The 27,402-nt window shown below is 55.3% G+C and overlaps 1 protein-coding gene across 2 annotated transcripts in view; it reads right to left on the reverse strand.

The window, feature by feature from the left end:
- Window positions 1-26,606, reverse strand: part of PACS2 (phosphofurin acidic cluster sorting protein 2) — a 37,197-nt gene extending 10,591 nt beyond the window's left edge. Inside the window, exons 1-13 of one of the 2 annotated variants that reach the window (XM_021711010.1) lie at window positions 26,502-26,606; window positions 25,233-25,322; window positions 22,952-23,077; window positions 17,273-17,435; window positions 16,557-16,630; window positions 16,157-16,213; window positions 14,748-14,807; window positions 7,393-7,550; window positions 4,520-4,610; window positions 4,284-4,358; window positions 3,292-3,434; window positions 1,469-1,601; window positions 984-1,088 (exon numbers count right to left, since the gene is read on the reverse strand). In XM_021711010.1, the coding sequence (XP_021566685.1) occupies window positions 984-1,088; window positions 1,469-1,601; window positions 3,292-3,434; window positions 4,284-4,358; window positions 4,520-4,610; window positions 7,393-7,550; window positions 14,748-14,807; window positions 16,157-16,213; window positions 16,557-16,630; window positions 17,273-17,435; window positions 22,952-23,077; window positions 25,233-25,322; window positions 26,502-26,507 (1,281 nt within the window). In that variant the 5' untranslated portion in view covers window positions 26,508-26,606. Of the gene's footprint in view, window positions 1-983; window positions 1,089-1,468; window positions 1,602-3,291; window positions 3,435-4,283; window positions 4,359-4,519; window positions 4,611-7,392; window positions 7,696-14,747; window positions 14,808-16,156; window positions 16,214-16,556; window positions 16,631-17,272; window positions 17,436-22,951; window positions 23,078-25,232; window positions 25,323-26,501 lie in introns of those variants that run through there. The other variant, XM_021711011.1, reaches the window with a different exon arrangement.
- Window positions 26,607-27,402: the final 796 nt, after the last annotated feature.

The raw sequence follows: 27,402 nt of genomic DNA on the forward strand, positions 1-27,402 counted from the left end.
ATAGATAGATAGATAGATAGATAGATAGATAAAGTAAATTTAGGCCAATCACCATTTACTGAAGACACTTAAAAAGCTGAATGGCAGTCAGGCGTGGTGACTCATGCCTGTAATCCCAGCACTTTGGGAGGTCAAGGTGAAAGGATTGCCTGAAGCCAGGAATTCAAGACCAGCCTGGGAAACTTGGCTAGACCTCGTCTCTATAATAAGTTAAAAAAAAAAAGTTGGGCGTGGTTGTGCACACTACTTGGAAGGCTGAAGCAGAAGGATAGCCTGAGTCCAGCATGTTGTGGCTGCAGTGACTGTGAGCATGCCACTGCACTTCAGCCTAAGCAACAGAGTGAAACTTCAACTCAAAAAAAAAAAAAAATTAGTATTTGCAAAGTCATATCTTAGAAGACTTATATTTACCAGTTATAACCAAGAGTAGAGTCATAAAAGTTTCTGCACAGTCTGGAACTTTCAATTCATCCACATCAGTTATATCCTTATATTGAGATACCCAGGCAGCTTCTGATGAAAGCATTGAGTCCATTTTTTGAAGAGCAACTGACATGCAGAAAAAAGGATTATGTCAATTAAGTAGTCACAGTAAATCCTAACTTTTCAACTTACAATTTTTTTTTTTTTTTTTTTGAGTTGGAGTCTCACTCTGTTGCTTAGACTGAAGTGCAGTGGCATGCTCACGGCCACCGCAGCCTCAACCTGCAGGGCTTAGGTGATCCTTCTGCCTCAGTCTTCCAAGTAACTGGAACTATAGGTGTGCACCACACCTGGCTAATTTGTTGATTTATTGTAAAGAAGAGGTCTCGCCAAGTTCCCCAGGTTGGTCTTGAACCTGTGGGCTCAGGCAATCCTCTCGCCTCCACCTCCCAAAGTGCTGGAATTACAGGCATGAGCCACCACACCCGGTTTAAGGAGTCCACTTCTGTCTGTCCACACACTCTGCCCCCCGTCCTGACCCCACGTGGCTCTGCCCCTACCTGCCCCTGCCAATCAGAGGTGTTGACAAGAATGATGTTTTCAGGAAGCTGGTCGTCAGAGATGAGGATGTGGTTGAGCTGGTCGTACACAGTCTTCCTGGGGATCTGGGGACAGAGGCTCGTCCACACCCAGAAGAGACACAGCTCCTGTTTCCACTCCCCACCCCAGCCCTGGTGCCAGTGGCACCCCTGTCTCCCTTGTAGCCACAGCAGCTCAGGAAGGGGAGAGTTGGTCACCACAGTGGACACCCCTGGGCTACATAGCCAAGCACTGGGGCTGCCTCAGCCAAGGGAGGCATAGGACAGCTGGAGTGCGCCCAGGGTCCCCACAGACTTTCCGACAAGCTAACCCATGAACCTCCACCCCACTTTGTGGCTGGTGCCCACCAGAGCCCAGGCATGCTTGCAGATCTGGCTCCTCTCTGCCCTGCCGGATCCCAAGGGCCCTGCCTACCAGGGAATGCCCCTGTCTACCCTGCTCACACCTGTAGCTGGCTCCGTGAGTCAGGGCAGCGTTCGTTGTCCAGGCTGTTGGCTCGCTCATTCTGGGGCCGTGCCGGCTGCCGCTCCTTTAGGGATGTGCTCCGGCCCCGGCGGCCAGCCTGCTTCCCCTCAGACCTGTCAGGGACCAAGACAGGCTTGGGGAGGGAACGGTGGGGCACCAGGGCTGGGGCAGGCCAGGCCATGGGTGCCTCAACCGGGCTGCCTGTGGTAGCTGCCCCAGGGAAAAGAGTTGCTCAGCGAGGGGCGGGAAGAAACGCGTAGGGTCACCCAATGGGCAGTGAGTACCCTGACATGGGGCCCCCTTGCCTGTGGGTCAAGACAGGGGAGCCTTGGGGCCACCCCCCCTCCTGGGTCAAGGGTTGGGGTGGAGCCAGGTGCAGGTCAGCGCTCCTTGGGCCCTGACAGACACCCAGATGCCCCCACCCAGTAAACACCAGTGCCTAGACTTGGTTCTAGAAAAGTCACAAATATCACAGACACTTAAACTCAGTTTCTGCCGGCACCAATGCAGTTGCTGTGTCTCCCTTCTGGCCCAGGCAAGGGTGCCAACGGGGCATCCAGGGGCCTGTGGGTGCCTGCAGGGACTGCGGCTCCTATGGGTGGCATCTGAGCTGTAGCTTCAACAGCAAATGCTGGGCTAATGGTTTCATCTCCTGTTTCTTGCTTTACTTTCTTTCCTTTTTTTTTTTTTTGAGTCAGGATCTCACTCTGTCACCCAGGCTGGAGTGCAGTGGCATGATCACAATGATCATGGATCATAGCTCATGGTAGTCTTGACTTACTGGGCTCAGGAGATCCTCTCCCCTCAGCCTCCTGAGGGGAGCGTAGCTGGGACTACAGGTACCCACTGCCATGCCTGGCTAATTCTTTGTTTTTTTGTAGAAATGCGGTCTCACTTTGTTGCCCAGGCTAGTCTTGAACTCCTGGACTCAAGTGATCCTCTCACCTTTGGCCTCCCAAAGTGCTAGTGTTACAGGCATGAGCCACTGCACCTGGCCTTGTTTCCTGTTTCTGTGAGAGGCAGTAGGCAGCTGGCCAAGAGGGCAGAACCATCACTGGGAAGGCACATGTACAGCATCATGGGAGGGCCTGTGCCATAGCCAGGCTTACACAGTGATGCCCAAGATGCCCAGCACACAGGCTTTGAAACCAGAGTGGGGAGTCCTAACTGCCACAGTCAGGCCAGGAAGAGGCTGGAGAACAGAGGTACCCACTCAGCTCTGCTGTCCCTCGAGGCAGCCCACCCCTGAGGGAGGGGGTGGCCCACGAGCTGCAGGGTGGGGAAAGCCCAGTGAGATGCCGGAAGAGGGGTTGGGCAGCAGCTCTAGGCCAGGTCAGGAGCTGAGGCACGAGCTGGAGGTGGCATCTGCTGTGGTGGCCGAAGGCCTGGTGGTGGCAGTGGCTGGGCACTGAGCCAACTGAGAAAGGGAGGAGCTGTCGTACCCAAGGAAGGCCCAGCAGAGGACAGAGGCAGGGACAGCAAGTAATTCCCAGTAAAGGGACTCAGAGAGAGGCACACGGGTGGGAGGTGGTGGGAGGCTGGCCTGGCCAGCCCCACACAGGGTCTTGGGGATGCCCCTGGTGATTATGCTGGGCATGTGGGGAAAAGGGAGTGAGAGGCCCTGGGTGCACCTGCCAGAAGCCAGTGGCAGAGGCACGGCCTTGGACCATGCCACCCCTCACCGCCTGCCTCCCTGGGACTAGTCCCGCCTGCCTTGCCACCTTCTTCATCCCTGCAGCCCCGCCCAGCAGAGCCCTGTGTGACCCATCAGAGCCCTGCCCACCAGCACAGGGCCCCTGTCACCTGGTAGAGGGTATGACCAGAGACTCTGTCTTGGTTATCCTCCCACTGGGCGGCAGTCTCTCTGTGAACACGTCCAGAGTGGAGGTCTCCCCCTCGGGACTGTCCTCAGGCTGCCCCGGTTGTTCCCGTGGGGCTGGTGAGCCCTGCATACAGAAACAGAGCCCTGGGGCACCTGCCACAGACACGCTGGGCCCTCTGCCTGCTGCTCTGGTCTAGGTGAGGGTTTAGGCCTCTCTGATAAGGGGCTCCTACACGGGACCTTGCCACTTGCTGCCCAGGGGAGCCTGGCTGACCTTGGCTCCAGTCGTGAAGCTCCCATCCAGGCTATATGGGGAGACAGCATGAAGGACCTAATCTACCCCCACTCAGGCCACACCCTGGAAGAGACCCCATGTGAGGTCAGCTAGAGCAGGAAAGTGTTTATGGGACATGTGTAGCAGGGAAGCCAGGAACGTCTAGCCCCGAGTGGGGTGAATTTGGGGAGCCTGGATCAACCCCAAAGGTGAAATGGATCTGGGGAGCCCTGACTGACCCCAAGGGTGGGGTGAATCTGGCATGCCCTGACTCTGAGAGTGGGGTAAATTTGGGGTACCTTGACTGACCCCAGGGATGAGGTGAATCTGGGGGGCACTGACTGACCCCAGGGGTGGGATGAATCTGGGAAGCCCTGACCCCAAGAGTGGGCGAATTTGGGGAGAGTGAGGTGAATCTGGAGTACCCTGATCCACCTCGAGGGTGGGGTGAATCTGAGGTACCCTGACCAATCCCGAGGGTGGGGTGAATTTGGAGAGCCCTGACTGACCCCAAGGGTGGCGTGAATCTCGGGAAGCCCAACCACTTGGCAGCCTGGCCACTCTGAGGGTTGACCTTGGCTCTGCAAATGAGGTGCGGCATGAGGACCTACATGTGGGGCCCACCCTGCAGGTCAGACCCCCTAAAGGCAGCACTGGAGGGCTGGTTGTGAGAGTGAGGACTCAGCCACGCCTGCTTACAAGGGCCACCATGTCGGAGACGCTATCACTTGGCTGCTTGCTTCCCAGGGACTGTGTCTTCTCAGGTGCGTCAGCCTGGGGGGATGAGATGGAAATCAGCCTTGCTCTGGATGGGATCTGGGGTTCCAAGAGGCCCAGGAGAGGATAGGAGCCTTCTGGACAGGGAGCTTGTGGAAGGGCTCCAGCACAGTCAAGCAGGGCCTGAGTCCACGATGCTGGGGACGCAAAACACTCACCGGGCTTGGGGGCTCCCTGTGGCTGCGGGCACTGTGGATGCTCCCGATCTCCGTCTGTGAGCTGGAGTGCGACAGGCCTTCGAAGTACGGCCTGGTTTGGGGAACGGGGAACACATTATTGTCCAGGACCTTCTGGCACTGAAGCGCAGCTTGCCCACTGTGCCTGGAGGGACAGGCTGGGGTCTCAACAGCAGGAAAGAACTAGGTCCAGAGAACAGCCTGTACCATGCACACCCCTGCTGTGACCACGGCTCAGGATAGATGCTTAAGCCAGGCTGGCTTGGGGTCACTCCTTGCTCCTTCACCCACTCTGCAATTGGTTCCAGAAAACAAATGCCCCTGAAGCTGCTTGCTCAGGCCTTAGCTCCAGGCAGGGCTGCTGGCAACCCAGCAGAGGAGCTGGTGAGAGATTGAGCCCTGGGATCTGCAGCCAGAGGGGCTGGAGCCCTGGAATCTGCAGCCAGCCTGCAGGAACACACTCAACAGCACAAGAATTTTCCAGAGCAACCAGACCTTTCTACCCAACCAGGATGATTCATACCAACTAGGATGATCCTCGCCAACCAAGACGATCCACACCAACCAGGGCAATCCACACCAACTGGGACAATCCACACCAACTGGGACAACCACACCAATCAAGATGATCCACACCAACCAGGAAGATCCACACCAACTGGGACGATCCATACCAACTGGGATGATCCACGCAAACCAGGATGATCCACATCAACCGGGACAATCCATACCAGCCACAATGATCCACACCAACTGGGACGATCCATACCAATCATGGTAATCCACACCAACCTGAATGATCCACACCAAATTGGATGATCCATACCAACCTGGACAATCCACACCAACTGGGACGATCCATACGAACCAAGACGATCCATACCAACCAAGATGGTTCATATCAACTGGGATGATCCACACCAACCAGGACAATCCATACCAACCACAATGATCCACACCAACTGGGACAATCCATACTTATCACGATGATCCACACCAACCTCAATGATCCACACCAAACTGGATGATCCATACCATCCTGGACAATCCACACAACTGGGACGATCCATACCAATCACGATGATCCACACCAACCTCAATGATCCACACCAAACTGGATGATCCATATCAACCTGGATAATCCACACCAACTGGGACGATCCATACCAACCAAGATGATCCATATCAACTGGGATGATCCACACCAACTGGGATGATCCACTCAACCAGGACGATCCACCCCAACAGAACAATCCATGCCAATCAGGACAATTCACATTAACCAAGATGATCTCCACGAACTAGGGCTTCTGAACCTACCAGCCCTTTCCTAGTTGACAGGCCAAATGTTCCCTTCCTTAACAGATATAATATGAGTGAGTAAAAAGAGAGGGAGATACCTACTGATTCAAAGAGACCTAAAAGACCTTTCAAGGTAAAAAAATTATATGGACTCCTACACTGTGGTGCGACAAGGCCACAGGACACATTTTGTGGCTGTGTACGCATACTCAGGACCATGGGCCTAAGATGCCCATGCTTCATCCAAAACTGTAAAAAGAGCTGGTCAGAGGGTCTGCAGACGTAGCCAATGGCATGGAACTTAAGATGAGAGATAATGTGGATTATGTGGGTGTGCCCTGTGGACTCACAAGAGCCATTAAGGCAGAAAACTTTCTCTGGTGAAAGCAATAGATGAGGCAGGAAGTTCAGAGAGACCAAAGCATGAGGGGCCTTGACTAGGCCTTGTTGGTTCTGAGGGTAGAAGAGTGTCATGAGCTAAGATGTGTGGATGGCCTCTGTCCTGTGGTTCACGGCAGTAAACGCCATCAGTGGTCTTGCTGCCCTGGACCGCGTTCATCTCAGAGCCCTAGTGAGGGTGTGGCTGCCACCTGGATTGAACCTAGCGAGATCCCAGCAGAGAACAAGGACTCTAGCCTCCAGAACAGGAGAGAATGGGACTGTTTTAAGAGACCATGTCTGTGGTCCCTCTTATGACAGCTACAGGAAACTGATGCATCACCAAGTTGGGCCAAGGTAGCAGGGAGTCATGGGGTAAGATGGGGAAGCCACGGTATGCCTTCAGGGCTCACTGGGACCTCACCTCTAACAACATAGAAGTCCCCTTTCTTGTGTGAGCTTCTGGTTGTTTAGGTTAAAAAGCATAAAAACAAAGCAAAGACCTACAGATATTCCCAACCCGATTTGGGTATTTCCTGCTTCAGCAGCTGTGCTGAGGACCACTCACACTTCCTGTCCTGGGGGCTTTCCTCTCTCACCCCAACATGAAACTGCCTGTGTATCCTCTCCTCCTGCCCAGGCCAGCCTGGCCATACTCCCCACGCACCTTCCGTATGGCCACACCAGACACCGGTCCCTCCTTCCCACCTTCCATCCAGTCACACCAGACACTTGTCTCTGCCTCCGCCTCTTTCTCCTGGGAGGAACACCCAGAGTGGGGTTCCACTCTCCTACTATGTGGGGGAGGCCCTCTGCAGTTCCCAGGGCCCCTGACTGCTGATCCCCCTGTGATGGCCATGTCTGGCCCAGCCAGCACTCTGGGGGGACTTCTGGTCTATGACAGGAGAGTTGCAGGCTAAGCTCAGATATAAGCTGGGACTCAGCGACAGCTGCGTGATACCTTTCTGCCCACCCTGCCGGTTAGGACCACTGGAACCTTCCCAGGCTTCCGGAGCAGGGCACTTTGTCCACAGCACCCCAGGGCAGTTTGCCCTGCCCACTGTACCACAGGGTCAGGCAAGGCTCTGCCAGAGCAGGCAGGGCATGTGGAATTCGTGGGTAGATCCCTCTACCAGGACTTCTGTGGAGTGGCATTTCCTGTCCAAACAACCCACCTGAGCTTCGGCTTGGGGGTGCTGAGGACACTGTCGTCATCCTCCATGTCGGGGCCACTGTCACTGGGGTTCTCCATGTCCAGGGTGTCATACAGAAGGTCCAGGTCCTCCTCCACCTCGGGGACATGCTCTGCAGGGTCCTGTTCTGAGTCCAGGACCTGCAGGGGTGCCAGACGTGTGTAAGGGCCAGGTACGGGGTCCCTACATTTGCCCATGGCAGCCCCTTAGCAGACAACTGGAGCCACTAAACCCTGCTGCCAGCATGTTCTGAGCCCAGTTACTCCTTGAAACCGGGATGGTGTCCTAAGGACCACAGGCCCCAGACCCCAGTTGCCCATTCTTCCACCTCACCCAGGCAGATGGGCACACTTGGGCCACGGTGTGCAGGCAGGTGCCAAGTTCACGCTGCCATGTACCCCAACAACAGACTCACCTAGAAAGCTTCCCTTCCCTGTACAGGCACACTCTTCTCACCTCAGGCAACCACAGTCTGACTTCCATCCAGAGGTCTTGCCTCTTCCTGAGCATCCCATAAGAGGAGCCCCTCAGGCTGCAGGCTCCTGGGTCTGGCTTCTGATCTCAGTACAACATGTGGAAGACTCACCTGTGCCCTTGTGTTTAGCAACAGACTACCATTTTTTTTTTTTTTTTAGTTGGAATCTCACTCTGTCGCCCAGGCTGGAATGCAGTGGCATGCTCAGGACCACCCCAGTATCAACCTGCTGGGCTCTAGCGATCCTGCCACCTCAGCTTTCCAAGGAGCCGGAACTACAGGTGCGCATTATCACACCCAGATAATTTTTTTTTTTTGAGTTGGAGTCTCACTCTGTCACTCAGACGGGAGTACAGTGGCCGTTCCCAGCCACTGTGGCCTCGACCTGCTGGGCTCCGGCGATTCTTCCACCTCAGCCTCCCAAGTAGCTGGAACTACAGGTGTATGCTACCATGCCCGGCTAATTTTTGATTTATTGTAGAGATGAGGTCTCGCCAAGTTGCCCAGGCGGGTCTCAAACCCGTGGGCTCAGGCAATCCACTCACCTCGGCCTCCCAAAGTGCTGGGATTACAGGCTGAGCCACCGAGCCCGGCCTAATTTTTTATTTATTGTAGAGACGAGGTCTCGCCAAGTTGCCCAGGCTGGTCTCGAACCTGCAGGCTCAGGCAATCCACTCGCCTCAGCCTCCCAAAGTGCTAGGATTACAGGCTAAGCCACTGAGCCCGGCCAGTGACTACTTTTTACTGCCTAGTAGGATGTTACTTCGTGGACATGCCACAGCCCATGAACAAACCCCTAATGATACAGCTACCAGGATGTCACAGCTTCTGGCTATCATAGGTAAAGCTGCTGTGGGTACCTGCATGGAAGCTGGGTGAGTACATTCCCCCTCAGGTCCACATGATGATGGGACTGCTGGGTGTTTAAATGTTTCCATGGCCACTGCACCATCAATGTCAGTGCCAGATATTCCACCGACCATGGTCATTCCAGTGGGCATGAGGTGTTGTCTCCCTGTGGCCTTATGTTTTCCCAGTGACCAGCAGTCTTGACTATGTGCTTACAGGCTACTTGTCTGCCTTATTTGGAGAAATATCTATCAGAGAGAGTCTCTGCCTAGCTTTTAATTGGACAACTCATTTTTTAACAAGTGATAGTCAACTGACTAAAGTAGTTTACAGTGACTAAAGCGTCTACAGTGGTGATTCCAGCCTTGACTCTGGGCTCGACACTGATATAGTCATCTGTATGACCCCTGGGGACCATGCAGCTGAGACCTGCAGAGCTTCCAGAGTCTCCCACAGGCATTCTCCTCGCAGTGACTCTCTGGGTCTTGGCCAACATCTCAGCCTATCCTTCCACTTTGGGATGCTCTTCCTCAGCTCCTCCGACCAAGTCAGCAACACACTAGGGACTTCATAATGGGCTGGTGAGGGTAAGCCTAATTTGGGACTTGTTCTCCCTGGACCCATGGGTGACTTTCCAGTATCTTCAGAAGCCACAGCAGCACTGTGACTTCTTGACCAACCCCCTCTGCACGAATGAACAAAAAAGAGTCAGGGGCAGGTGGCCCAGAACACCACAGTGCCCTCCTCAAAGACACAGGCTGTTTTTTCATCTTTTGCTTGGGTGCTTGTCTTTTATTTTAATTAATTTTTTTGAGACAGGGTCTTGCTCTGTTGCCCAGGCTGGAGTGCAATGGCACAATCATGGCTTACCATAGCCTCTGATCAACCTGGGCTCAGGCAATCCTGTAGCTGAGACTATAGGTGCACCACTATGCCCAGATAATTTTTTTAAAATTTTTATAGAGACGAGATCTTGCTCTGTTGCCCAGGCTGGTCTCAAACTCCTGGCCTCAAGCAGTCCTCCTGCCTCAGCCTCCCAAAGTGCCAGAATTATAGGTGTAAGTCATTGTGTTTGGCTGCAACTTCCTTGTTTTGTATGTGGATATCCAGTAATTCCAGCACCATTTGCTGAAAACTCTTCTTTTCCTGTGGAGTGACCTTGACATCCTTGTGGAAAATCAATTGTCCATCAATAGAAGTGTTCATGTCTGGACTCTCCACTCTACTGTCTCAACGTCTGTCCCAGGCCTGCCCACACAGTCTTGATTACCACTGTGGCTTTGCAGTACATTCTGAAATTGGAAAGTGTAAATCTGCCAACTTTGTCCTTTTTTAAGACTGTTCAGTCCACCCTGAGGCCCTTGCATTTACATATAAATTTTAGCCAGTCAGTTTCTGCAAAAGGCAGCTTGGGAATGTGGTAGGAATTGTACTGAATCAGTACACGAACTTGGGGAGTATTCTCACCGTAGCAATCAAGTCTTCCAATTCATGAACATAGGATGTCTTTCCACTTGTTTATATATTCTTTAATTTCTTTAAAAAATGTTTTGTACATGACCCAGAAGCCTGTGACCAATACTAAGGCTCTTAGATTAAAAAAAAAAAAAAAAAATGTTTTGTAGTTTCACTGCATAAGTCTTGCCCATTTAAGCAATTTGGTTGTTTCTTTTTTGTTGTTGTTATATCTTTTCTTTTTGGGGGGGGGGATTGTGTTTCTTACTGAGTTTTGAGAGTTCTTCTTTTATTTTTTATTTTTGAGTCAGGGTCTCATTCTATCACCCAGGCAGAGTGCAAAAGAACAATTATGGCTCACTGCAGCCTCAAACTCCTGAGTTCAACTGATCTGCCTGTCTGCAGATCTGCCTGCCTCAGCCCAAGTAGTTGGGACTAAAAGTGCACACCACTGCACCCAGATAATTCTTAAATTTTTTGTGGAAGCCAGGCTCGGTGGCTCAGCCTATAATTCCAGTGCTTTGGGAGGCTGAGGTGAGTGGACTGCCTGAGCCCACGGGTTCGAGACCCGCCTGGGCAACTTGGCGAGACCTCATCTCTACGATAAATCAAAAAGATCAGCCAGGCGTGGTAGCGTGCACCTGTAGTTCCGACTCCTTGGAAGGCTGAGGTGGAAGGATCACCGGAGCCCAGCAGGTCGAGGCTGCGGTGACCGGGAGCGGCCACTGCACTCCAGTCTGGGCGACAGAGTGAGACTCCAATTCAAAAAAAAAAAATTTTTTTTTTGTGGAGACATGGTCTCACTATGTTGCCTGGGCTGCTCTCAAACTCCTGGGCTCAAGCAATCACCCCACCTCAGCCTCCCAAAGTGTTGAGATTACAGGTGTGAGCCAGTGTGCCCAACCTGAGATACACACACACACACACACACACACACACACACACACACGTACACCTCAAGTTTCACAAAAAGTATATACACATTTTAAGAGATTCCGGCCAGGCTCAGAGGAAAGCAGCCGAGAAAACCACAGTGTCCCAGTGTCTGTGGGAGGCAGAACTTGCAAGAGACGAGCTAGAGCATTTGGTGGAAGAAATCTATGCAGTGCTGAGGATGCTGCGTGGCTTCTTCTGACTGTTGACAATATAATGCAATGAGAGAGAAGGGGTTAAAGATGGGAAATACTATCAAAAGGGAAGCAGAACAAAGAGAGGCTGGCCACACTGTAAAGAATAAAAAATCAAGTTCAGAAGATAACATCAAGGGTGTGGCCAAGCGATTCTCTTTTTTTTTTGAGTTGGAATCTCACTCTGTCACCCAGACTGGAGTGCAGTGGCACATTCCAGGCCACCGCATCCTCCACCTGCTAGGCTCCAGCGATCCTTCCGCCTCAGCCTTCCAAGTAGCCAGAACTACAGGAGCGTGCTACCATGCCCAGCTGATTTTTTATTTATTGTAGAGACAAGGTCTCGCCAAGTTGCCCGGGTGGGTCTCAAACCCGCGTGCTCAGGCAATCCACTCGCCTCGGCCTCCCAAAGTACTGGGATTACAGGCTGAGCCACGAGCCCGGCCGGCCAAGCCATTCTTGATGGAAAGATTGGTGTGAACAAAAGAAACCAGCTGCTATTCCTCAAGGAGATGGGGAGTCATCCAGAGGGCTTTGGGGATCCCTGTGGCTGGCCTGCTCTTCACAGGCCCACAGTGCCAGGCCTCAGGATGGAGTGATCTCAAAGCTCTGCTCCCCACATCCAGTGCAGTGCTCCTCGGCCATGCCGGCTATGGCTCAAGAGGGCCCAGGTGTGGTATAGGCAGCAGTGGCCATCCCCTGGAGGGCCCAAGTGCCAAGCTCTGCAGCATTAACATAGTGCCAACACTAGAGGAGAGACACACAGGGTGCAAGTTCTGGGAAGATGTGGCCACTTTCTGGATCTCAATGGATGAGCAGAGAGCCTGGATCCCAGGCAGACAATGGCCACAGGGACCGAGATGTGCAGACAGGCTGGGGCCCAGGCAGACAATGGCCACAGGGGTCAGGATGCAAAGAGAGCTCCCACCAGGGTGACGCTTAGTGGAACCAAGGGGGCAGGATCACCAGGCCACAGACCTGCAGAGTCATCAATGTGCAATGCCAGCCTGAGGGAGCTATAGGCACCCGACTCTACCTCCAGGAGGGCTGCAGACTGTGACCCATGAAGATGTGTCTGTGAGGGCCTGACCCAGCAGGGCCTGGAGCCCAAGAAGATTCTTCTCACGCCTCAAGACCTGGTACAGTTTTCTTTGCTAGGTTCTGGACTCACTAGGGATCTGCTGCCCTTTCTTCCTTCTCATTTCCCCTTTTGGGATGCTAATATCTAGCAGCTGCCTGGTCCACCACCATCTTTTGAAAGCAGGTAACTCCTAACTGGGCATGGTGGGTCATACCTGTAATCCCAACACTTTGGAAGGTGGAGGCGAGAGGACTGCCTGAGCTCAGGGGATTGAGACCAACATGGGCAACTTGGCGAGACCTTATCTCTACAATAAATCAAAAAATTAGCTGAGCATGGTGGCGCATGCCTGTGGTTCCAGTTATTTGGAAGGCTAATGCGGAAGGATCACCTGAGTCCAGCAGGTCAAGGCTGTGTGCCACTGCACTCCAGCCTGGGTGACAGAGTAAGACTGCTACTAAAACAAAAAAAGAAAAAAGAAAGAAAGCAGGTAACTCCTTTAACTTCAACAGCTAGGGGAGAAGCTGCCTCTGAATGAGTCATACCTTGAGTCTCAACCACATCTGATTTAGGCAAGATTTAGATAAGATTTTGGACTTTTAACTTTTGAGTTGATGCTAGAATGAGCTATGACTTTTGGATTCCACCAGACATGGAAGTTGCCAGCACCCTGACCTTGGACTTCCAGGGTCCAGAACTGTGAACAACAAATTCTGTTTTTTTGGTTTTTTTTGTTTTTTGGTTTTTTTTTTGAGTTGGAGTCTCACTCTGTCACCCAGACTGGAGTGCAGTGGCCGCTCCCGGCCACCGCAGCCTCGACCTGCTGGTGATCCTTCCGCCTCAGCCTTCCGAGTAGCCGGAATTACAGGCGTGCGCTACCATGCCCGGCTAATTTTTTGATTTTGTTGTAGAGATGAGGTCTTGCCTGCGCAGGCGGGTCTCGAACCCGGCTCAGGCAACCCACTCACCTCAGCCTCCCAAAGGCGCAGGATTACAGGCTGAGCCACTGAGCCCGGCTAAATTCTGTTTATTTATACATTTCCCAGTCTAAGGTACTTTGTTATAGCAGCATGAACAATCTCAGATGGGCTGTGACCCAGGCAAGTGACCTCATGTCACCGTGCCTCTCCTGCCCCACCCCTCGAGGTTGTTGTGAGGGTCCCAAGCAGGGGACAGTGCCAGGTGTTGAGCTTCCCATGCCAGACCCAGCTGAGATGGTCTGGTCCTTTCAGGAAAGGGAGTAAATGTGGCAGATAAGAGAGTATGTGACTTCTACACAGACTGAGCCATAATTCCTGCAAAAAAGGCAACGCTCTCTCCCTGAGTAGTGTCCGGGCTGCTGGCCAAGTCTCTTACAATTTGCACTGTGAGTCCCAGAGAAAATTCTGTGCAGGTGAAACACATCCTGGGACTCAGTGCATCTGCCTGGGTGAGTGTGGAACCTCAGAGGCCTCAGAAGGGGTCAGCAAGGTTCCAGCTAGGAGCCTCCTTGGCCAAATGTCCCTGTCCAGCTGGCCTTGGGAACCTTCCATTTCAAGAAGCAAATGAGAAGACACAGGGGCCTGGCATACCTCTGGTACCACAGCTGCCCTTCCTCTGAGTTGACGGGCAACATGTCATGCTCAGAGCTGCTGCCTGACCGCACGGCTGTGGCACCTGTTTCTAGTACCTGCACCCAGAAGGATGTGGCTGAGCTGGTGCTGGGGGCTGGCCTGGGGTCCAGCGGCTTCCAGGATGGTCCTTGTGTGGGCGATGCATGGCTACCGTGTGCGGATAGTGGGCTTTTATGACCCTGGGTGACAATGCTGCTTTGAGGCCCAGACGCTCAAATGCCACCTCTCCACCATGGGCCCAGTCCCTGGCACTGAATTTCTTCTGACCCCCCCCCAAAAAAAGAAAGCATTTTTCCTTCGATTATGAAAATTATACAGGCTCATTGTAGAACATTTAGATATAGACTAGAGGAAAGCTACAAGAAGAAAACACAAAAGCCACAGAACGTTGCCAGGGGGAGGCTGCAAGGGCACAGGGCATGCTGTGCTTTCTGTCAGCATTGCTGTGGATCCAAACCGGTTCTGAAGGTGAAGTTTATTCATAAAACACACACCCCCATGGCTGTACCCTGAGGACGACGACTCATCTTCCTCTGTGTGTTCACAACTTGGAGTTCCCAGGGCCTGGGAGGCGGTAACCACTACTGTCACTCGCAGACAGACAGCAACGCTGACAGGGTCACAGGGTAGCAAGTGGAAGGGCCGAACAGAGCCAGAGCTGGGCTCCAGGACTCCTGCTCCCAGCCAGGACACTCAGTGAGGCCTAGGGTGATGGGCATGGGGGCCGGCTCACTCACCTCATCCGACACTTTGAACCTCCGCAGCAGGGCCACGACTTTCTGCTTGAAGTTTTGTTGCTGCAAGACAAGCAGCACAGAGTCAGAACAACATGAAGCTACTTCTCGGGAGGCTGCAGTAAGACCTGTGCCCATCCCTTGCAAGAGGGAGATGTGGCCCACACCCTGCAGGGCTCATAGGTTTCTACGTGGCTCTCAGAAGTTCTAAGCATTTGAAACCATGTGCCTAGGCCTGACAGGCCCAGGTCTGGCCAAGGGGAACTGGTGAGGGCATGTGCTAATGCCAGGGTTCTTCTAGAAGGTTCCACAGCCCTTCTCAGGCTCATTGGCCCCTTTGCTCGGCACCAGCTCCCGGGAGAGGCTCTGGCCCATTCCAGAAGGAAGGGGCTGTCACCCTGGGTGGGGAGGGCACACAGATGGTACACACTTTGTGGAGAACCCAAGCCTGTCTGTCACTGGCCACTAAGCCACTTCATGAGGACTCACCCTCCCAAGGAGGCCCACATGCCTCCCTTCACAGCAGCTGAGCCTGAGGCTCACACTGGGGCTATGTGCAGCGGGGGTGGTCCTGAGAGACACAGCTTCCCCATGGCAGGAGCAGCTCATCCATTCTGCACTGCCTGCCCTCAGCCCCTCTGAGTGCTACTATGGGAGGTGACGGCAGCTGGGGAGGGTTGTACCCATGTCCCTAGTCAGCACAGGGCCTGGGACTTCCCTGACCACCCACATGGGCCTCCCTGGGCCATGCCCATCCTGGCGTACACCGGGGGCCAAGTGTGCTCCAAGGGGTGCCAGATGTGGACCCTCGTGCTGGTGTCAGCCAGGGCTCTGAGAATGGCTGCCCAAGCTTTCCTGGGGGTAAGCCTACCCACCCTTGGCCAAGCTCCATGGGCCCCAGTGGCCAGTAGGCTAGGTCCTGAATCAAAGCGGGAGAACTGGTCACCCACAGGGCACACTGGGCGATGGACCAAGGAGGGAACAGCCTCCCCAGGTGCTGCTCATGGAGTGGGCCCCAGGCAACAAGGTGGCCACTCCAGCTATGCTCATGACCCTAAGCCTTGTGCCACATCAGGGTGGAGCCAGGACACGTGGCAATGGAGCAGCACCTAGCGGCTGGTGGCCCAGGGGAGCTGATGATGGCCAGTGCCCTGCACCTGCCTTCAAAGATGAGGTGTAGCATGGGGACTGTGCCCACAGCCATGTCTGAAAAGGGTCCCCAAGCCTCTGGAGAGCCAGCGAGGGGCTGTAGGGGACACACGGGTGCTACTGCGCCCCGGGTGGTATCTCACCTCCCTAGCTTCTCCAAGGGGACACCATCACCCCAGCCTACCCTAACCTCCCCTACCCACCCTTCCCCAGTGTTAGTGAAACCAGTCTCCACCGACCCTGGTCATGGACGTCGTTCTTACTATCGAGCGCCGCTGCTTCTTGGGCTTCCCCACATCAAAGTCATCCTCATCCAAATCCTGCAGAGACATTTGTGGCATGAGGCCTTGCAGCCCGCATGGGGCCCAATGCAACCCAGCCAGCCTCAGTGCCAGTGCCTGGGTCATGGGGAGGCCAGTCGCTGAGAACCCACTTGCAAGCCATGGCTGTGACCATGACTGGGCCCCTCCGAGCCACCGGCTAACAAGCCCAGGCACAAGGAACAGTACCACATCCCAGGGTACTGGCCCATAGCTCCCTGCCCACCCGCCCTGCACGCTGTGAGGAAGGCTGGCAAAAACCCCACAGACCTGGGCCCCACGACCCCTGGTGAGGGCTGGGAGGGGCGTGGCCAGGTCATCGCCCACAAGCCCCGCGGGTTACCTGGCCCTGCACAGCATCATCGCTGGCCTCCTGCTCGGAGGAGAAGCTCTCGTACTCCTCCTCGGAGTAGTTGTCTGTGGAATGAGCACACGGAAGGCTGGGGCCTCAACATTCCAGCCAGAGAATGTTGCAGGGGCCAGCCCAGGCTGGCCCAGGCACAGTGGGGAGCTGCGAGGAGAGAGTGCCCTCCAGAGGCCAACGGCAGCAGGCTGCGTTGCTGTGGGGCTGATGCAGACAGGGAAACGGGAGGGCGAAGGAGCCACGCAGACCTGCCTTGGGCCCCCATGGCCCCAGCTGCGGGTCTAATGCTTTGGACTGGATTTGGCTTCTATTAGATCCCTGCCTGCCCTCGGGGCGTTGGCGAAGGGACAGTGACCCCAGCTGTGACAGTGGCGGCAGCCAATGGCCACGAGTGCTGCCTAGGCTGGGATCCATGCCCGAGCCATCAAAGGCATCAATCCCCATGACACCTCTGTCTTATGGACATTCAGGGCTTTGGCCTCATGACCAAGGAGTCACATCCCCCGGGGCAGAGCAGGGACCTGCCTTAGCCCAGGCCTACGGCTGCCCATGCAACTCTGCTGTAGTCTCCGGTCAAGGGTGCTCTATGTCTACCCTGGTGCCACAAACCAGGCCAGATGGTGTTCTGCCACCCAATGTGCCAGGGCCAGGAGGTGGCCTCCCAGCAGGAGAGGGCGGGGCGGGGTCACACTCACCCGTGGACTTGGCCTTGGGACCAGCCTGCATGGTGCTGTCCTCGTGATCAATGGGCTGACTGGACAGCGACACGATCCAGATCTCGGCCACCTTGACAGAGGCCTCCTTGATGTTGCTGCAGAGGCTCAGCACCTGGCCGCCCTCAGAGGGGTGCTGCATCACCTGCAGGCAGGCGCGGTTCAGACAGTCCCGGGGAGGAGCCCACCATCCCAGCAGCACCATGTCCGGGGAACAGCTGGGCTTTCTGTAGAGCTTCCCTCCCTCAGCTGGCAAGAGAGGATGCCCCTCGGCAGAGCAGCCACAGAGCCAGGAGCGCTGGGGCAGTAATGAGGCCGGGGCAGGACGCAGGAAGAGGACTTGGGAGCCAGAAGCATGGGCAAGGAGAGGATGTGGGCTTTCTAGATAGGCTACAAGAAAAGGGGAAGTGAAGTCGTGGCCACGGTGGGTTGGGGAGGACAGAGGAGAGTCTGCAGCCCTCCGGTCTCAAGCACACTCACTGTCCTCTGCTCCACCTCTGCCTCTGCCTACCCACAGCCTCAGCAGCAGCAGAGCAGTGTGAAGCCGGTCACCCCGCCTGCCGGACCCAGTGTCCAGGGACCTGAATCGGTGGGGGACCGAGGAGAAGCAACCACTCTCACGGGCCAGGTTTGCCACAGCAGGAGGACGGTAGAGCCCCCAGTTCAAGAAACCCAACTGAACCCTCCCGACCATGGTCTGTACTGGGCACTGTGTCTATGCCCAGCCAGACTCAGAACTGCACCACAATGACAGCGAGGTCACACCACAGACTCAGGCTTCAGATGCTGCCTTCAGGGACAGCTGTTGAGACCCAAATGCTAGGATTTTATGAGTCTATTTTTTTTTTTTAATTTAGGGGCCTGATTGGCATGCTAACTCTTCAATCAATCAATCAAGAAAATACAATTTTTACGAAATTTTACACCTGCTTTCATCTCCATCTCAGAAGCAAAATTAGGAGAGTTTTCTGCCAGCACTCCCCTCTGTGCTGCTGTCCAAGCTCATGGCAGCCCAGTTGCCCTCTTGAAGCATGACCAGCCAAGCTAGATGGTACAGGGCACGAGCGTTGTATCTCAGGAGCCAATGTCTGCATGGGCTGAGCCCTCGCTGGACGTCTTACAACACGGGATAGATGGGGGGGTAGGGGCTGCCTAGTTGCTGGTTCAGGAAGGAGGGGTGAGGGCTCAGGCAGTGGGGTCTGGGTGTGAAGGGATGCAACTGACACTCTGAAAAACATAGCAGGACTTGTCAACACCTGTGCACACTAGCACACACCAGCACAACCAGATCACACCTGTACATACCAGTCTACACCTGTGCATACCAGCTCACACCTGTGTAGTCGGCTCACATTTGCACAACCAGCTAATACCTGCACATACCAGCTCATATTCTCACACCTACACATATCAGTTCACACCTGCACAAACAGCTCAAACTTGCACACATTAGGTCACACCTGTGTACAGCAGCTCATACCTGCACACACCAGCTCACTTTCTCACTCCTATGAACACCAGCACAACCAGCTCACACTTTCTCACACCTGCACACACCAGCTTACACCTGTGTACATCGACCTCCACAGGACCCAAACAGGGCTGGGCCCTTTTCTAAGGAAACTGCTCACAGCACCCACCATCCTATCAAAATCGAGGCAAGACCCTCCACCACAAGTAGATGACAACTCACTGAGGGCAAGGACGATTGTCTTTTTTTTTTGTAAGGAATAAAGTACTTTAAATTTAGGTATGTATCTACTTTTTGACATAATGTTGTTGCACCCTTAACAGACTAGTGTTGAGACAGCATAAGTTTTGTGAGTACTGGGATACCAAGACTTGAGACTTGTTTTATTTTAACATCTGCTCACTGCAGTGCCCAGAACAAGCCTATGTAAAAGACACCTGTGCACCTAGGCTCAAGTCCTGCAGGTGTGGCTACTGAACATGCTGGCAGTTGCTGCAAAACGGTGCACATCTGTGCATCTAAACACATCTAGACTGGGAAAGGTATAGTCAAAACATGGTACAAGAGACAAAAGCAGTCACTTGTCACGAGCCCTTGAGGCCTACAGGATGACAACACAGAATGAGCAGGCTGTGGGGCTAGATGTCCCACCACAGCACTGCAGACTTCACAGATTCCCTGGGCTCAGGCCGGCTGCACTTATTTTTTCATTTATTGTAGAGATGAGGTCCTGTCAAGTTGCCCAGGCTGGTCTCAAACCCCTGGGCTCAGGCAATCCTCTTGCCTTGGCCTCCCAAAGTACTGGGATTATAGACATGAGCCATTGCCCCCAGCCAGGCCATTTACACTTATTTAAAAAACAGCATAATTGAGCTATGACATTATGATGGCTACGTTGTTACCAGGTGACTGGGACCTTCCAGGGTCACTGTAACCTCACTCCATCAGGGCCACTGTGACCTCACGTTACCAGGCAACCAGAACCTTTCAGCGCCACCATGACCTCACATTACTGGGTGACTGGGACCTTCCAGGGCCACCATGACCTCAGTTACTGGGCAACTGGGACCCTCCAGGACCACTGTGACCTCAAAGGGCCTCAGTTGGCCATGCAGGCTACCGTTACCAAACTGACACTACAAAGTGCACAGCTACAGATGCTCACAGGAACAAATTGAAGTGCCATGTGCAAATGGTGGTCACGGGTGAAGGCTTAGCCCATGCCCACCCTGCAGGTCTTCTACACATCCACTGGGCCGCCATATCCCCTGGACACTTGGGCCCCCAGGTCTCCTTGGCTGGACCTACCCCAAGGGACGTGTGGGGAGGACCTCAAGAGGCAGCACCCAACGGCTCCCTCGGCCACCACCATATTTCCAGATCAGCCCAAGGTACCTGCTGAGCCCTGCAGCCTGGTCACTTCCAAGTCCTACCAAGGACCCCCCAAGCCCAGTCTCAGATGGTGTCTGACCAGCTGGGACTCCTGTGTCCAGCAGGCTGCACCCTGGTGTGGTCTGACCACACTCACGCTCCCCATACAATGGGCACAAGGGTGGGTCCCAAGAGCCACAAAGGAACTCAAGCTGCCATGTCTACCTTCTGCGCATCTCCCTCTGCATGATGGACCCATGGGCACCTGCTGGCATCTCGGCTATCCCGAGAGGTGGACAAAAAGACAGCAAGTGGAAGCAGGCAGTCCTGGGCAGGGCTATGCAGGCCATGGAGCACCAGGCCTGCCTCATGGTTCAGCCAGGAGGGGCCCAGGTCAGAGGCTGCTGGATCAGTTCACAGGTCTAAGCTACCCCACACCAGCATGCCATCTGTGGCACTCGCTGGGATCCAGCTTCCCCCCCTCAGCCCATGGACCTCAACTCCTCGGTCTCAGCCCCAAGTGAGGACTGCAGGGAGGCCCACCTGGAACACACACCCTGCAGGGCCAGAGCTGGGACGAGGCAGAGGCCCAAGTTGCTGCTGGCCTCCTACCCACTGTTAATGCATTCACCTGAGACCTCTGTCCCTGTGGCCCTTACCACCTCCTCTACCTATACCAGGCCCTGGGCAGGTGCTCTCACAGATCACACGGTGGCTCAGTGATGGAGGGGGTGAAGGGTGAAGTCACTACTGCTCGAGGCCTTGCCACCACAAATGATGCCAGCCCCACCCCCACCGATACCCCACCTTGCCCCTCCTACAACCAGGCTATGGCAGCATCCACACCAGCTCTGGCCCCCTCAGGTATGCAGTCTCAGAGCCACACCCCAGGCCCTCCTACAAGGCCGCCTGACCCCACCTGGTGAGAGCCTGGCCTCCACCTGCCCTGGCACTCATCTGTGCCCCACTTGGACCTCAACTGTCCTGAGACTCCACTCATCACCCACACCCACAATGCCACTCAATAGGCTCACGGGGCTCATGGGTGGGGAAACAGCCACCACACGCAGTAGGACACAGTAAGGGCAAAACCACCCTCGTGCTGGGGGACACATGGGTGACCTGATCTGGTCCTGAAAGGAGGCATCCAGAGTGTCTGAAGGAGAGAGGGTAGTTGGGAAGGGTGAGGGGAAGTCAAGCAACTTTGTTTTAGGGGGGCCACAGGCGATGGCGGGGGCAGGGCTGTTGTGGGCCACGTGCAGGGACTGGGCTTTTCTCCCAAGGGCAAAGGGAAGTGCCCTTCGAGAATGTCACTCTCGTGGCAGGCAGACTCCCAGCAGAGGCAGGATGGGGCCAGACCTAGCACTGAGTACAGAGGTAAGGGCCTCTGGTGGGGACACAGGTGCAGTGGCTGCATAGGGGACAGGCAGCACAAGAGCTCTGGCCACTGAGTTGGGGTGTATGGAGGCAGAGCTGTGGGTGCAGCCGGTTGGGCCTGTGGCTGATGCCACCCAGGGCTACAGGGATCCACAGGCACTGCCTGTGTGGCTAATGGAGAGTGGGATAGCACAAGCCTTGTTCCAGTGTCCTCCCAGAGAGAGGACACAGTGCCCTATAGGCAGCCTCACGGCCCGAGGGCAGCTCTGAATCTTCTGAGGTCTCATGACTCAACAGGTGGCAGGAGGCTGGGGTGACCAGGCCCCTAAGGAGTTTAGGCCTGGATACCTGTTCTGCTCCCACTGTCTGCATCTGTGGAAGGGACCCAGAGAATCAGGAGGACCCAGAGGCCTGTCTGAGGCTAGGTCGCAGACCACAGCCACTCTCTGCATCCCACAGGCCGTGCCTCCCTGGGCGGCAGAGCGGGGTGGGCCCACAGCCACATCTGGCGCTTGCCCCGGATGAGTGTGTGAGGGCAGGAGGACCCAGTGCCTGATCTGCCCTCGCCAGGGAGCCAGGAGACCTGCAGGCTTGCGAAGGCATGGGGGGACGGGCTGCAGGGGGCACCCACTGCTAAACCATTCAGAAGACGTGAGGCCCAGGGAGCAGTGGTAGTGGCAGGATGGGGAGGGCCCGAGTACCCCAGCAGCTCTAGTCCATGGGATCACAGGCGGGCACAAGAGCTCCACGGGCACCGAACCCTGCCGACACTGGCAGCCTCTACATGCAACTCCATGACAGGGAAGATCTAAGGCAGGAGGGACAGAGCCTACCCCACAGACCCAGAAGACCCGTGAGAAAGTGTGAGCTCCTCTGCAGGGTGTCTCTTCTGCACCCACAGCCCCCAACCCTGTAGCTCCCTCCCAGCCCCTGGCTCCTGAGGACATGGTCCCCCAGAACAACGGCAACCACGTGGCTGTGTTTCTCAGAATACGTCCTCTTGTTTTCTCTCCAGGGAACTTTGCTGTCAAGATACCCCCTGACCAGACTAGCAGGTACCACCCCTGGTGCCACCCTACCCTCCCCAGAGGCCCCTGTGTCACCACAGCCCATCCTATTCCTCCAGTCCCAGGCCTGAGCATGTGCTAAGCAGATGTGGACTGCACCACAGAAGGAACTGGCCAGGGACTTGCAGCAGCCAGGGTAGGGCTCCAGGACACACGACCCCAAATCCAGCCTACACCGACATGCGGGACAGGCCTGCTCCAGGGGTGCACATGGGACCACAGGCATGGGCCGGAGTCAGGGAGGAGCCACCCTAGAGGACGGCCTGACCTCACATCTCCTCAGTCATCTCAAGAGAAGGGATATAAGGCCTGGAGAGAAACCTGCACGTGGTGCTTGATGTTGGGAGGACGACTGTCATGCCACCCAGCACTCACCTCGGCCATGTTGACAGAGCCTGCGGCCAGCGTCTTATAGCCCAGGATGGTCCGGTTCTTGTAGCGCTTCCGGCGCTGCAGCAGGATCTGTAGCTTATTGCCCTCTCTCTTCAGGAAGTGAGGATACTGTGAGGGCAAATGCAAGTTGCAGCCTGAAGGCGCGTCATGGCCCTGGTGGCCACCCTGTGACCTGGTTAGCCTGACACCTGCCTAGCCATGAAGCACGACCGCAGACGCACACCCAAGGTCCATCCAGGGCCACGCAAGTCCCCAGGGGCCCCTAACTCACTTAGCATCAACAGGCACAGCAAGGCATGGAAGCTCAGACCCTGGTAGGCACTGCACAGCCTAGGCTCCACATCAACAGCTGAATGCAGACCACCTGCCGAGGCGTGTCGATGAGTCCTGTATATCTGAGGTGCCAGAGCAGCCTGGCCACTCATCCATCTGAGGGAATTGGCAAGGTGTGACCTAGGACACCCTCATACAGTGACGTGAGATAGGGGTGCTTCCATGAGTGGCACTGCCTACCTCCACGGCCACTGAGGGCCCCGTGCCCACGCCTAGCTCACTGCATAGCTCACAACAGAGGCTGTCACAGTCCAGCAGAGCTTGTGGGCACAGAGCTGCTATCCTCAGAGTTCACAGATGAGAACCTACTGAGACCCTGTGGGGAGGGTGGGGGGAGACAGGATTGACCCCACCTGGCCCTTGTGACAGTCACCTGCCTGTGCACGCTTGTCAAAACCCACAGAACCATGAACTGAAAAAGGGCGAATTGTACATTTTGGAAATATGTTTTAATAAACTCAACTCTCTAAAAAAGAAAAATACCAACCACAAAAAAACCCAGAACTGCTGTGTGGGTATCTGTCCCATGCCAGCCAGTTGGCCATGTGTCACCAGTGGGATGAGCAAAGGGTGTACAGCGGGTTCCCATGCACCTCACTAACCACAGCCCCAGCTCACACATTTAAATGACAAAAGAGGATTTTTTCTGAGTTGGAGTCTCACTCCGTTGTCCAAGCTGGTGTGCAGTGGCATGCTCACAGCCACCCCAACGTCAACCCGCTGGGCTCAGCCGATCCTTCCATCTCAGCCTTCCAAGTAGTCAGAACTATAGGCAAACGCTACTACGCCCAGCTAATTTTTTGATTTACCGTAGAGATGAGGTCTCGCCAAGTTAACCAGGCTGTTTCGAACCTGTGAACTCAGGCAATCCCCTTACCTCAGCCTCCCAAATTGCTGGAATTACAGGTTTGAGCCACTACGCCCAGCTGAAAAGAGGATTTTTTAATGGATTTGGGGTGAGTCGAAACTGATGCATTTTAAACCTTTCAAGCAAGTGTATTAAGGCAGAAGAAAATGCACCTGCTACATCTATATAACACCAATTGTGTGACGATTCAGCAAGGAGACCAGGTGAGATGATGAGCCACTGGGGCGAGCAGGGTCCCTGATGGGCCAGGGTTCTGGAAGGTCCAGGGAGAGGGCTCTGCTCCATTCCAGGAGTCTCAGGAGAGACCCAGAGGAAGGTCTACACTAGGCTGAGGGTCCTTAGTCACCGCCGGGCACGCCCTGAGTTTAAAATTCTGAGGCTGAAGAGATTTCCCCCCAACTTTTCTAAATACTAAGAAAAAATTACCTTAACTCAGTAATTTTTTTGGCCACATGATTAAATTATTTTTATCAAGGAAATAAAATGAAAAACTCAACCCAATAAACCAAAGGGTATACTTCACCCCAAGTGACAGGTGAGGAGGTGTCCATCACCAGGTGACACTATGAGGAGGAGCCCATCACTTCAGTTGACACTATGAGGTGTCCTTCACCCCAAGTGACACTATAAGGAGGTGTCCATCACCAGGTGACACTATGAGGAGGAGCCCATCTCCCCAGGTGACAATATGAGGAGGTGTCTATCACCCTGGGTAACACTAAGAGGAGCTGTCCCTCACCCCAGATGACACTAAGAGGAGGAGTCCTTCACCCCAGGTGACACTATGAGGAGGTGTCCAACACCCCAGGTGACATTATGCGGAGGTGTTCAATACCCCAGGTGACATTATGAGGTGCTAAACATCCTAGGTGACATTATGAGATGTCCATCACTGAGATGACAGTACGAGGAGGTACCTAACACCCCAGGTGACAGTATGGTGTCCTTCACCCAAGATGACACTATGAGGAGGTGTCCATCATCCCAGATGACACTATGAGGAGGTACTCAACACCCCAGGTGACACTTGTGGGGGTGTCCCATCACCCTCGCAGGACGCACCTGCAGTGAGAAGGTCAGGGCCAGGTCAGTTTCTACTTGTCCACTGGGGGGCAGCACAATCTCATGGGACCGCAGGATCCGCTTGGAGCCCTGGGAGGAAACAAGGTCTTCTAGTTACTAGAGGGCATCCAGGATGGAACCAGGGAAAGGTGTCTGTCCCGCATGCTCCAGGGCTAAGGACACATGTACATTCTGGGGGCACCTGGGATACTTATCAGAAACTTTACAGACATCCAGACCTCCAGTCCACTGATTCCACCTCTTGGAACCACCCTGGGCCATGAGGGAGAAAGTCATGAACAGCCACTGTCCAGGCAAAGAGCCACCACACCCTGATATGACCCAGCATTACAGGACTGGACCCTGTAGTGCCTGAGCTCCTTGTGGACAGTCACCATTACACACCCTCCTTGGGCTTCAGCAGTCACACAGAAGGGTATCCCCACCCTCCGAGGCTGCCGGGGAGAGGCGCCCATGAGTGCTGCACGGGCCAGGAAGTCCCATAGAGGTCAGCCCCACAGAGTGGTGCCATCCCCCGGGAGTGGGCCTGGAGCCCAGCAGTCCCCGCAAAGGGTAGAGGTATCCTGTCATAGGGACACCTCCTGGTTGGGCCACTGGGCACTGGCAGTCATAGGGACACCTCCTGGCTGGGCCACTGGGCAAAGGCTGCGCTGTGAGGGAGCAGGTCACAGCTGCTCTATTCCAGGGACAGAGCAGGCCTGGCCCAGGCTTGGACAGGAGACCAGCACAGCTCCTCCTGAAACAGCCACTTATGCAAAGCCCCAAACGAAACCAAACAGAAGCCAGGATGGGCTCAACAGAAGAGCCTGCAAGGTGGCAGGGCCCAGCCGGGGTCAGCAGGGAGGTCTTAGGACCAGGGGCCGGAATCTGGGGTTAGTCCCACCTCCCAGAGCCTCCTGCTCCTCCTCCTGCCAAGCCCCTAATACTGTGGAAGGCAGGAGAGAGGGTGCAGGCTGGGGTGGGCACTGGGTGGGACACTGCAGTCCCCGCTCCAGGTGTTCCCAGCACGTCATCAAGGATGACCCAAGGGTACTTGCCCAGGGAAGGCCCCTGTGCCAGTGACTCTGTGTCCCAGAAGGCTGGACGTGCCTGCACTGCCAGGAGACAGGACTACACTCCAGGAGGGGTCCAGCCTGCTTGTTCCCAGGGCCCTGGGTTCACTGAGATATACCAGTTGCCGCTGCCCCAGGGCCAGCCCCATGTGGTCTCCTGATGCTGGAGGCATGTGGGGAGTGTGGGGAGCCTCACCTGCATCTTGACGGCGATCACCACGGAGATGAGTTCCTTCTCCAGTTCCTTGAAGACCACCAGCTTCTTCAGGGTCAGGCTACACAACCTGCGGGGAGAGGCTGGGTCAGGGTAGCCTGGGGTGGTGCCTCCGCTCTGCCTACCCTTCCCCTTCCCCTGCCCCTCCGCTTGGCCTGGTGCTCTCCCAAAGACTGGCTGTCTCACATGCAGGCAGTCCCTCAGCACCCGTGGGCTGCCGAGCTGGGGGTCCCCTCTCCTGAGGGTCCCGGAGGGCAGGTGCCCCTCCTTTGGAGGTGGCTCAGCATGGGTGTGTGGCCAGACAGGCAGAAGGAAGGATGGGCCACAGAAAGAAAACCCAAGAAGCCTGAGTCTGAGACCCACCCCAGGGCCAGCATTTCCAACCCCAGATGGTCGTCTATCCCAGGCCCAGCCTCCCTCCCTGCAGACGGACACCCACCCCAGATGGCCGCTCACCCCAAACCCAGCCTCCCCAACCCCAGATGCCTGTCCACCCCAGGCCCAGCCTCCCCCACTCCAGATGGTCATTCACCTTAGGCCCAGCCTCCCCCATCCCAGACGGCCGTCCACCCAAGGCCTGGCCTCCCCCATCCCTGATGGCTGCCCAACCCAAGCCCAGCCAATCCCACCCCAGACAGCCGTCCATCCCAGGCCTGGTCTCCCTCATCCAGCCCCCGGACCTCGCCACCCAGGCCTAGCCTCTCCATCCCTCCACCCCCCCAGCCCCGTATCATCCAAACCTCCCACCCAGCTCCCGTGGCTGGCATGAGCTCTCTCCTGACTCCTCCTTCTTACACCTCCACAGGAATCCTAGAGGCGCCTGGGACAGCCCAGAGGACAAGCCCACAGTCCACAGACTCTGCTCCTGGGGAACGGAGGATGC

This window comes from Carlito syrichta, unplaced genomic scaffold (assembly GCF_000164805.1).
Source record: "Carlito syrichta isolate Samal-C Ts95f unplaced genomic scaffold, Tarsius_syrichta-2.0.1 Scaffold301811, whole genome shotgun sequence".
NCBI lineage: Eukaryota > Metazoa > Chordata > Mammalia > Primates > Tarsiidae > Carlito > Carlito syrichta.